Source organism: Marmota marmota, unplaced genomic scaffold, assembly GCF_001458135.2.
Source record: "Marmota marmota marmota unplaced genomic scaffold, marMar, whole genome shotgun sequence".
NCBI lineage: Eukaryota > Metazoa > Chordata > Mammalia > Rodentia > Sciuridae > Marmota > Marmota marmota.
In genome coordinates, this window is record NW_026000103.1 from 5,082,694 (window position 1) to 5,095,602 (window position 12,909).

General features: G+C 34.4%; 1 protein-coding gene across 6 annotated transcripts in view; it reads right to left on the bottom strand.

The window, feature by feature from the left end:
- Ccdc171 (coiled-coil domain containing 171) overlaps positions 1-12,909 on the bottom strand; it is a 391,269-nt gene that overhangs the window by 229,957 nt on the left and 148,403 nt on the right. For all 6 annotated transcript variants that reach the window (XR_007340888.1, XM_048783928.1, XM_048783929.1 and 3 more), the window contains one exon: positions 992-1,098. Coding sequence is in view for 5 of the 6 variants with exons in the window: in XM_048783928.1 (XP_048639885.1) it covers positions 992-1,098 (107 nt within the window). In the remaining variant the exon portion in view is untranslated. The remainder of the gene's footprint in view (positions 1-991; positions 1,099-12,909) is intronic.

Consider the following 12,909-nt stretch of genomic DNA (forward strand, 5'->3'; position numbering starts at 1 on the left):
ATAAACTACTAACAATACAGGTTGTCTTGTAGCACTGGAAAAGACTTAGCAATATTTGCTCTTCATAGAAATTTAATTATTTCAATGGTCACTTTCTGATTTTCCTTTTGAACAATTATAAGAGTATTAAGTTGACTCATTTTTCCTCTTTTGTTTACCTTAGCTAACTAAAATAAAATCAGCTACTACTAATATGTTAAATATAATGGCTCTATGGCCTTTGTATCATCTAAAAGAAAAAACACTAATTGTATGCTATGTTACTTGTCTTTGGCTGAACAATCTGTTGTTTTGCTAACTAATTGTATTTAATGTAATTACTTCATATGCTAATTTGACAAGATGTAACTAGACAAACTCTTCAATTTTTAAAGCATGAATTCATAAAACATTTTAATACCCAAGAAAATTATCAACTCACACATTAAACAATACAAATGAGATGATAAATAGAAGCATGAGCTTTTTCAATCAGCAAACTAAAAGCTTCTAGGATACATCAAACAGATATTTGTTTTTAGCAACTTCTAACAACACTTTACTCCCTTTAGAGAATGAAAACTGCTTTCTTTTTTATTACATTTTCCATAATTTGTAGAATTCTTCAACTAAAATACTGACAAAACCTAAATTCCCACTACCTAGTTCACATATCATAAAATACATTACATTTAAATAAAACATATATTCACTTAAATAGCTTGCACAACTATTTTAGTAAATTAAAACAGATTATGAAGTCCAAGAAGTGGCAGAGTATTTATAACTTTGAAAATAATAGTTAGCCTGATAAGTTACAAAAACATAAGTGAGACACTACACTTTAGGCCACACTTAAAGAAATAGCACTGACAGACAATTTATTATTTTTTGTATCTGTGAAGCTGTCAATTCAACATTCCCAATCTTTTTGACCTTTGTAATAAGCAAGGGATACGTACTGGTATGGGCTGAAGGCTATATGTGTGGAGCCAAACAGTGCAAGTGTTACCTCATTAGATGCATCTTCCAGCTTGTTCTGGTAATCTGTCAAGGTACGCCTCAAAGTCTCAAGGACAACAGGGAAGCTGGGAGGTTTATCTTTGTCCTTGTGGATGCCTAGAGAAAAATATACCCTTAAAGTCACACAGGCACAAAAGCTAAGCAAACAGCATCAGAGATATTACAATTAGAGGTGAAAGATGTTATAAAACATTGAGTAGAATTTTATTCTCTAATATACTGCTGTACAGCCAAGTAGTAACAGTCTTTCTAAACAAGTGCTCAAACTGAAGTTAATAATATACCAAGTTCAAATTTATGGCTATTTTCTACCTTATCAACCCATATAATATTAGTTCTTTTTTTCTCTATATCTCCTAATAGCAGTGTTCATATGGACCTGTTATCCAACAATTAAATGAATCTAGAGTACCATTGTTTTGGAAAACTGAATAAATGTACCTTGTGTTTCTGATCAATCAAGCCTTTTATAATATACTATTTTGCTTAAATAACAATTTTTGAACCCAAGAGTATATACTCTTCTATTATGCTTGGAAATATTCCTCAATCCTTAAAATTCTCAAGTCACAAGTTGAAATAAACAATAAAAAATGTGATTATCTACATGGCCCACATCATGTTTCAATTAAAACCATTGTAAAAATATGAGTATTTCCATATTACACCCTCAAAGTACTTTAATTTAGCTGGTCTCTAAGTTAAATTAGTTGAGCTAATTAAGTTCATGTGGTCAAATACAATTCTAAATATTAACTCAAATTAATCAAAAGCTGAGTTTCAAAAACCACTTTAAATTGATTTTTTATTTTATTACTATTTAAATGTCAAAAAAAAGTATCAAAATTTAGTTTGAAGCCATTGATATTAAAAATATTTTCATTTCCTGTTATAATTTTCCTCATATTTTATAATCTAAATATTTCAATATATAACTTTAAAAAGAAGAATTCATAATATGTTTTAGGATTCATTCATTCAACTAATTTACTGAATTCTTACTGTTTACTAATCTTGGGCATTAGGCATACAGAGGTGAGCAAAGTCAGTGTAGTTTCTGTCTATATACAATTTACAATTTAATAAGAGGGAGAGATAGTAAATCACTTCATAAGATCATTCATCTTTTTTTAAGCATTAAAAGACTGGAACTGGTAAAAGATAGGAGAAGGAAGTAATGAAGGAAAGAAAACAGGAAAGGGGAAAAAATGCTCAGTTAACAACAGACTACTTGATTCATCCCAGAGTATTGGTAATATTTAGTGTTTTAATTTCAGGGAAAGGACCAATAAATTTATGACATTTATCAAAGTATATTTAAATACTATCTTATGTATGGATACATATTAGATATTCTTAAACAGAAGAATAATATTTAACTTAAAAACTGAAAGTAATATGAAAACAACATTTATTCCAGCTATGAAAAAAATATGCAGTTTGAGCCATGATAATGGCTATGAGTATGAATTGGAAAGACAACTCACTAAAAATTTCATTAGAGGTCTTACCAAATAAAATTTTTTAAATTATTCTCTTGCACAAGATATGTAATATAAAATTCTTTTCTTTTGCCACTACACAAAGCGGCCCATGAATAAATTATTCAAGGACACTCAGGAAATCTGTTAGTTTTTACAATAAAGAAGAAAACTTCCTCCCAGAAATTCAGAAGAATGCAATCACCTTCAGTGTTCAGGAGTAAAGGGACAAAGTGCCCTGTCCTTACTGACCTATGCACATTTTTATATTTTACATAAAATATTCTTGCCTAAAAATATCTATAAATAACGTTTAGTTGAGGTAAAAAGTATGCTTTATGTCCCACCAATATCTATAATAAAAAAAAAGTACTTACTGGTCCCTTCGCATGGCAAAATGCTTACAAATAAAATAAATGTCCATAAATAAAAGAACCTTATTGACTGATTTGGTTTAACCTAATAAAATTGTAATCTCTACACTATGGCCCAAAACACATTGGACTATTAAAACTATTCTATCGGAGGGAGGTTTAAAAACTCATACACAAAGAACCCTAAAAAAAGATTTAAACAGTGGCCATAACTGGCTTTTCAAAGGTCAAATACCAAGTGAAGGATAGATATGTCAGGAGCACTTAATATTTCAATAATAGCAACTCCAAATATTTTGTTTTTCTCTTTCCCTCTCCCTACGCACTGTCTCTGAACACAGGTGCCTGCTTATACTTTCACAAAATCACTCCCTACTTCAACTTCAATTTCTCTTCCTCATTTGTAAGTAGGTTTCAACTCTGGCTAAACTTTGGCAAATCTTTCCTTGAATTAGTAGCCGAAAAGAAGGGACAGGGAAGAAAAGGTTCCAAAACCCTCTATTTAAATGTTTCCTTTTAGACATTCTCAAAAAGTAAACATTTTTACATGACTCTTATAAACAACTGGTTTTTCTTTTTAATTTTTTATTGGTACATAAGAATTATACATAATAGTGGGATGCTTTGTACATATTCGTACATTCACATGATATAACTCAAGCTGCTATGATTACCTCACTAAACTATAGTTTCACAGTAAAAGCAGTAAGTAGGAACAAATGAGATAAACCTATCTCATCTACCTTTTCATTCTCTTATCTGTCTCCTGCAAGACTCCCAAAGGGGAGAATTAAGAAATAACAGAATTTAAGACAAAGACCGAGCTTCTTTTAAAAGATAACTGAAGAGAACATGATGGAGGGGGTTCCTGTTCTTTGATGCCAATTTTTGCTTGTGTAGTAGAAAATAGAAAACATCATTCAAATGGATTTTATTTTCACCCAATAAAAAATAAACATTCACTACATAATGCATTGATTAAAAAATTCCTTCTTATTCTAAAAGCACTAAAACATAAACATACTTTTGCTGGCAGTTATACTTTTTAAGCTCAGACTACATTCTGCATATTAACTCATCTTAATCACTGAGGTCTTAAACATCTTCATTATCTTGCAAATACTGGTGCTCATTCTGCAGTATTTAAGGAAAATGGCTCATAACTTTGCTAACATATGGAAAGTATTTATTATGTAAGTTCTACTCATCTATTCTCTATGTCCCTTGGAGACTCCAAAAAACATTTCCTTTATCAAGCCTTGAGAAACATGCTGGTGAAGGGAGCCAAACCCTTCCCAGACACTGTGTGGCTTGATAAACTCTGTATGGCTTTTAAGACAAGAATAAATTGGTCATGATGGTGCATGCCTATAAACCCAGGGACTCAGGAGGCTGACGCAAGAGGATCACAAGTTCAAGGCCAGCTTCAGCAACTTAGCAAAGCCCTAAGCAACTTAGCAAGACCCTGTCTCAAAAAATAAAAAGGACTGGGCACTGTGGCACATGCCTGTAATCCCAGCAGCTCAGGAGGCTGAGGCAGGAGGACTACGAGTTCAAAGCCAGCCTCAGCAAAAGTGAGGTGCTAAGCAACTCAGAGAGACCCTGTCTCTAAATAAAATACAAAATAGGGCTGGGGATGTGGCTCAGTGATTGAGTGCCCCCAAGTTCAATCCCTGGTACTAAAATAAATAAATAAATAAATAATGCTACAGGTGTGGCTCAGTGAGTGATTAAGCATTCCCTAATCATACAAAAAAAGCCAAGAATAACAGTAGGAAATGATGAAATCAAATGAGTTCCCTGAATTCAATAGGAGTGATTGAATCTTGGGGGATAGAGCTCAAGTGGTAACTATTAATCTTCAGATACAAGTATCCACAATGGATATTGGAGTCAAAGCAATAAACAAAAAGATTTGACCCATGGAGATCACTAGTATCAGCTATTTAATTGATGATCATAATGTCATCTGATCATAGTTAGCTGATCATCATATTCCTTGAACTAATGTTTACTTAAGTCTTATTTTATTTGTATAAGTAGAAACTCTCTAGATCTAATTACCAAAAGTTGGACAAAAACAGAGTACTGGCCCTTGACCACTTCTCAGATTTGAGCTAGTTCACAGGCCCAGATCCCCTTGAATAAAGAAGACAGGTCCCTTTAGGAACCCTGACATACTGTTAAAAAATGTAAATCATCCTCCTAGTCTTCCTCAAGGAAACAAGCAACCATTTGCTAGGGTGACAATATGCAAGGGGGAACTAACTCTACTTCCCAGGGGCACCTTATCTCACAAATACAAGAATGTGTCTAAGACACTAATTCAGGAAGATCTAAGATGCTATTGTGGTTCAAAAGTCAAGGAGGTCAACTTAACTCAATTTTGGGTAAGGTCTCTTTCCAGGAAGTCAAGTAGGTCCCTGAACCCACCTCATAGTTATTTCCCCAGTTTGAAAGGCATCATTAGAAAACACAAAAGCAGAAACTTGTACAATGCCCATTTTGGACACTGGTATAAGGAATATTATAGAGGAAAACCAAGTTTAAAAAATCAAGTGGAGCCAGGCATGGTGGCACATGCCTGTAATCCCAGAAGCTTGGCAAGCTGAGGCAGAAGGATTGCAAATTCAAAGCCAGCCTCAGCAATTTAGTGAGAGCCTTTCTCAAAATTAAAAAAAAAAAAATTAAAATTTGATAGGACTTCAAGATGGTGGAATAGTGGTCACTTTCCTGGCTGCTCCATGGCATGAAAACAAGAAATCGGACAGGCAGCTTTTCAGCAAAGTGAGTGAACAAAGAAAAATAAAGGGGGACTTTGCTAGAATTTAAACTGGACACTCAAAGCAGATAAGGAACTCGGGAGGTTGGATATAATAATATAAGGAAGAAATCACCAGCACCACAGTCTCTAGTGCATTCACAGGCACCAACCAGAGCATTCCCTCCACAAGCAAAGTGGAGAGACAAAAGAATTAAAGGAACCCACATTTTTGGAAAGCCTGAGGAGTATCTGGGTACAAAGACTTTACCGACCAAAGATACTGCCCAACTAAACTGAAAGGCGTACTACACCATATCCTTGCACAGAAATTGGCTCCTCCACTACATGAATGGAACCCAGGGGAAATCCCTGGGGTACATTCTTCCAGCCTGGACCAGTAATTGCTGGACCCTAGACCAATTCAAATTCAGGGAAGAGCCTGGAGCCCACCTAAGCCTAAACCCCACCTCCAAGAATTACACCTATGGGATTAACTCTTTCACTCCAACAAGCTGGAGTGTAGAGCATAACACTCCAGATAACCCCACCAACTCCACTGAGAAGATAAGCTAAGAATCTTTTCAACTCCAGCAGAAACAGTACTTTAACTTTTCACAGAGATATTCATATTCTCTCTCTCTCTCTCTCTCTCTCTCTCTCTCTCTCTCTCTCCTCTCTCTAAATATTTTTAATTCAGGCAAAAGATAAAATATAGACATATGTGAGATACAGTAAAATCCATGGGCTTTGGAATCAGACAGCTGGAGGTCAAGCCCTAACACAGCTACTTATCAGCTATATCATCTTCAACAAGTTATTTAAGTGGACTACTATGGCTTGATGTCTGTTTTCTCCAAAATTCATGTTGAAATTTAATTGCTTTATGACAGTATTACGGTTCCTCTGAGAAATGATTAGGCCATGAGGTCTTCACCTTCATAGGCTGTTACAAAAGGAAGAGTTTAGCTTCCTTTTGCCCTTTCTTGCCTGTGTGCCTTCCATTAGGTGATGATGCAACAAGAAGGCTCTCACCAGATGCTACCATCTTTGATATTGAAATTCCCAGGCTCCAGAACTGTGAGGCAACAAATTTCTGTTACTAATAAATTACCCAGTCTTGAGTATTCTGTTATAGTAACACAAAACACATTAAGATATGGTCTAAGCCGCCTTTTTCTCTTTTGTAAAATGGTAATAATAATAAATTCTACTTCATAGGGTTGTTTTAAAGAATACATTAACAAGCCAATGCATATAAAATGCTTAACATAGCACTGGTGCAAAATAAGCATGCCAGCAATGTCAATTATCATTATTATAACACTGATTAGTTAATAAACATTTAACTAATGGCTTAAAATAAACAGAAAAGATAATTAACCAAAATACACAATCTGAAGTGGGAAGAGCTAATCTATCTGTGTAGTTCAAGTATTCCACACACCTATTCTGCATGAATGTATGTTTAGCTTCAATTATTTAGTATTACCTAATGAATACTCCTACTTTACTTTTTACTTTCTTTACTCATCCATTTAATGGTTGCAGCTAATGAAAAAAGCTACAGAATATACTAAGTCCACTTTATTCTCCTGACTTATGTTAGGGGAGACAGTCATCCTCACTTGGGATGTGCCTTTTTATGTGACAAAAATTCCATTACCCTAACACTCTCAGCCCATTTAAGCCTAAACCCCACCTTCAAGAATTCCACCTTTGGGATTAACTCTTTCACTCCAGTAGGCTGGAGTGTGGAGGATCACACTCCAGACAACCCCACCAACACCACTGAGAAGATGAGCTGAGAATCTTTTAAACTCCAACAGAACAATACTTCAACTTTTCACTGAGATATCTCTCTCTCCTTTTTTTTTTTTAGTTTTCTTTTTCTTTTCTCCATTTAAATGGTGATCTTAATGGTTTATAAACATTTACCCATTCACATACTTGTTTTGGGTTTTTTCCTCATTTTTAATATTTTTGAAGCCAGTGATTGAAATCAAGCAAAACCCTCAAAATTGAAGGAATCAACAATCTAGATTAAAAATTCAATTGAAAGCATTAACAACAGACTAGATCACTTAGTCACTCAGTCATTGAAGACAAAATATATAATCTTGAAAACAAAGTTGAACATGGATAAAACATGTTAAGAAACTGTGAACAGAATTTCCAATAAATATGGGATAACATGAAAAGGCCAAATTTAAGATTTATTGAGATAAAGAAAGGCACAGAGATACAAATCAATAGAATGCACAATCTTTTCAATGAAATGATATCAGGAAATTTCCAAAACCTGAAGAATGATACAGAAAATCAAGTACAAGAGACTTCAGAACCCCAAATATACAAAATTACAACAGACCCAGACTAAGGCATATTAATATGAAAATGCCCAACATACAGAATAGACAGAATTTTAAAGGCTGTGAGAGAAAAAGGACACATTAATTATAGAGGGAAACCAATTCAAATCTCAGCTGATTTCTCAACCCAGACCCTCAAAGCTAGGAGGTCATAGAATAGCATATACCAAGCTCTGCAAGAAAATGGATCCCAGCAAATAATACTATACCCAGAAAAATGAGGACTCGGATTTGGTGATGAAATAAAAACCTTCCATGATAAACAAAAGGTAAAAAAATTCCCAACTAGAAAGCCTGTACTATAGAACATTCTCAGCAAAATATTTCATGAAGATATAAAAAATAAAAGTGAAAACCAGCAAACAGAGGAACTACACTAGAAGAATAGTCAATCTAAGGAGAAAATAATTCAAATTAAAAACGAGAAATAAATCAAAATGACAGGGAATAAAAAATCATATCAACAATAACATTGAATGTAAATAGCCTAAACTCATCAACCAAACAACATAGGATTAGCAGACTAGATTAAGTAACAAAACCAAACAATATACTGTCCCCAAGAGACTTACCTCATAGGCAAGGATGTCCATAGACAAAGGTAAAACAATGTGAAAAAACATATCATTCACATGGATCTCATAAACAAGCAGTGGTTTCTATCCTCATATCAGATAAAGTAGACTTCGAACCAAAGTTAGTCATAAGAGACAAAGAAGGACATTTCATACTGCTTAAGGGAATTATAAATCAACAAGACATAACAATCATAAGTATTTGTGCCACACACAATGGAGTATCTACATACATCAAACAAACCTTCTCAATTTCAAGAATCAAAAAGACCACAGCACAATAATACTGGGTGATTTTAATACACCTCTCTCACCACTCAATAGATCCTCCAAACAAAAACTAAAGAACAAAGCTATAGAACAATACAATTAATAATTTAGACTTAACAGATACATATAGAATATTTCATCCATCAAGGCCTGAATAAACTTTCTTCTCATTAGTACATGGATCCTTCTCTAAAATAAACCATATCTTACGCCACAAAGCAACTCTACGCAAACACACAAAAAAAAATAGAGATAATGCCTTGCATTCTACCAGATCATAATGAAATGTAATTAAAAACCAATGATAAAATAAAAAATAGAAGCTACTCTAATACCAGGAAACTAAATAAGATGCTATTGAAATACAAATGGATAGCAGAAGAAATCAAGATTAAGATTTAAAAAAATACTTAGAGGTAAATGAGAATAACAATACAACATATCAAAATCTCTGGGACACTATGAAGGCAGTACTAACAGGAAAGTTCATCACATTGAGCTCATTTCATTAAAAGAACAGGAAATCAACAAATAAATAAACCTGTCTTAGCCAGATTTTGCAACTCTGATTAAAGGACCTGACCAGAACAACTGTAAAGGATAAAAAGTTTATTTGAGGGCTTATAGTTTCAGAGTTCTCAGTCCATATAGCTAGCTCCATTCCCCAGGGCTCCAGGTGAAGGTGAACATCATGGTGAAAGAGTGTGGCAGAGGGAAGTAGCTCACATGATCATCAGGAAGAAGAGAAAGAGTCTCCACTTGCCAGATACAAATATATATATACCCCAAAGCCATGCCCACGATATCCTACCTTCTCTGGCCATACCCAACATGCCTTCAGTTACCACTCAATTAACCCCATCAGGTAATTAACTCACTGATTGGGTTAAGGCTTTCATAATCCAATCGTTTCTCCTCTAAACTTTCTTGCATTGATCTGTGTATGGGGCGAAGGTGGGAGTTCATAACCCACTTGAATCAAAGTGTGGAATATGATATGTCAAGAAATTTGTAATGTTTTGAACAACCAACAATAAAAAATTAAAAAAAAAAAAAAAACTTTCTTGCATTGTCTCACATGTGAGCTTTTGGGGGACACCTCACATCCAAACCATAATACTAACATTACACCTAAAAGCCCTAAAAAAGAAGAACAAATCATCACCAAAAGCAAAAGACAAGAAATAATCAAAATCAATTAAATTGAAACATAGAAAACAATCCAAAAAAATCAACAAAAAGTTGGTTCTTTGAAAAATAAATAAAATTAATAAACCCTTAGCCAAGCTAATAAAGAAAAAGAGAGGGCCAGGAATATAGCTCAGTTGGTAGAGTGCTTGTCATACATGCACAAGGCCCTGGGTTTGATCCCCAGCACCACAAAAGAGAGAGAGAGAGAGAGAGAGAGAGAGAAAACTCAAATTATTACAATTCATGATGAAAAAGGAAGTATCACCATAAACACTACAGAAACTATTTTGAAAATTTATTCTCTACTAAAATAGAAAATCTTGAAGACAGGGAAAATTTCTAGAGACTTATGACAGACCCAAATTGAATCAGGAGGACATACACAATTTAAACAGATCAATTTCAAGTAATGAAATTGAAGACACCATCAAAAGCCTAACAACAAAGGAAAGCTCAGGACCAGATGGATTCTTAGCCAAGTTCTACAATACCTTCAAAGAAGAACTAAACACCAATCCTGCTCCAATTATTCCATGAAACAGAAAAGGACAGAACCATTCCAAACTCAGTCTATGAAAATAGTATCACCTCAATACCAAAATCAGACAAAGACACATGAAAGAAAGAAATTTTAGACCAATATCCCTGATGAACACAGATACAAAAGTTCTCAATAAAATTCTGGCAAATTTCATACAAAAACATATTTTAAAGACAGTGTACCATGATCAAGTGGAATTCATTCCAGGGATGCAAGGTTGGTCCAGCATGTGGAAAATCAACAAAGGTAATACATCACATCAACAGACTTAAAGACAAGATTCACATGATTATCTCAATAGATGCATAAAAGGTATTTGACAAACCTTAAATCATACTACAGAGCTACAGTAACAAAAACGGCATGGTATTTGCACCAGAGCAGGCATGAAGACCAATGGAACAAAATAGAAGACACAAAGATAAACCCACATAAATATAATTATCTATACTAGACAAAGGGGCCATAAACATACATTGAAGAAAAGATAGCCTCTTCAATAAATGGTGCTGGGAAAAATGGAAATCCATATGTAGTAAAATGAAATAGAACCCCTATCTCTCACTCTGCACAAAACTCATCTCAAAGTGAATCAATGACATAGCATTAGACCAGAGACCCTGTACCTGCTAGAAGAAAAAGTAGGCCCAACTCTCCACTATGTCAGCTTAGGAACCAACTTCCTAAATAAGACTCCTAAAGCACAAGAAGTAAAATCAAGAATTAATAAATGGGATGGCATCAAACTAAAAAGCTTCTTCACAGCAAGGAAATGATCAAGAACGTGAATAGAGAGCCTACAGAATGGAAGAACATCTTTACCACCTGAATCTTAGAGCAGTAATCTCCAGGATATAAAAAGAACTCAAAAAACTTAACACCCCCCCAAAAAAAATACCCAATCAGTATATGAGCAAAGGAACTGAACAGATAGTGCATAAAAGAAGAAATACAATTGGTCAACAAAGACATGAAAAATGTTCAACATCTCTAGCAATTAGAGAGATACAAATTACAACTACACTGAGATTTCATCTCACTCCAATCAGAATGACAATTATCAAGAATACAAGTAACAAAAATGTTGACAAGGATGTGGAAAAAAAGGTTCACTCATACATTACTGGTGGGACTGCAAATTGGTGCAACCACTCTGGAAAGTAGTACGGAGATTCCTCAGAAAACTAAGAATGGAACCACCATTTGACCCAGTTATCCCACTCCTCAGCATAGACTCAAAGGACTTAAAATTAGCATACTATAGTGACACAGCCACATCAATGTATATAGCAGCACAATTCACAATAGCCAAGCTATGGAACTAACCTAGATGTTCTTCAACAGATGTATGGATAATAAAATGTGATATTATATATATACACACACACATACACACAGACAATGGAATATTACTCAGCCATAAAGAAAAATGAAATTATGGCATATGCCTGTAAATGGATGGATCTGGAGACACTTATGCTAAGTGAAATAAGTCAATCCCAAAAAATCAAAGGCTGAATGTTCTCTCTGATATGCAGATGGTGACTCACAACAGGCAGGAGGAGAGAGAAGTGGAGATTCACCAGATTGAACAGTGGGAGTGGGGGGAAGGAAGGACAATGGGAACGGGAAAGACAATAGAATGAATTGGACATAATGTTCACATATGAAATGAATACATGACCAGTGTAACTCCATATGATGTACAACCACAAAAATGGGAAGTTATACTCCATATGTATAATATGTCAAAATACATTCTGTTGTCATGTATAACTAAAAAAATATTGAAAAAAAATATTTAAAATAAATAAATAAAAGATTAGTATAAATAAATAACTATTTTTAAAAAGGAGACCTGGGGGTTTCAGTCAGTGGTTAAGCATCCATGGGTTCAATCCCTTGTACCAAAAATAAAAAGGCAAGTGAGAGTTACTGTAGCTTTCACCTACCCAAATTATGTCACATTCCTAGAGAAATTGTAAAATTTGGTACCTGCTGTAGACTTAGAAAACCAAAGGATGGTAATCTCTACCACATAAACATTCAACTGGCCTATTAATACACTTCAGAACATAGATGGATCTTAGGAACTGATAGTGAAATACTTTAAGCATAATCATATGTGACTCCAATTACAGCAGCAGGCAAAGATGCAGTGCAATTGTTGGAGCAAATGTACCCGTTTCTTAGCAACTGAAATGAAGCTATTTATTCTGTTCTTTTATTAAAGACCACCAAAAATTTCTTTCAGCTGGTTAAGAACAATATATAGGCCTTCTTTGCTGCCCTATCTCAGATACATATCTCAACCCTAGTCCCTATCATCATCTACTCTGTAA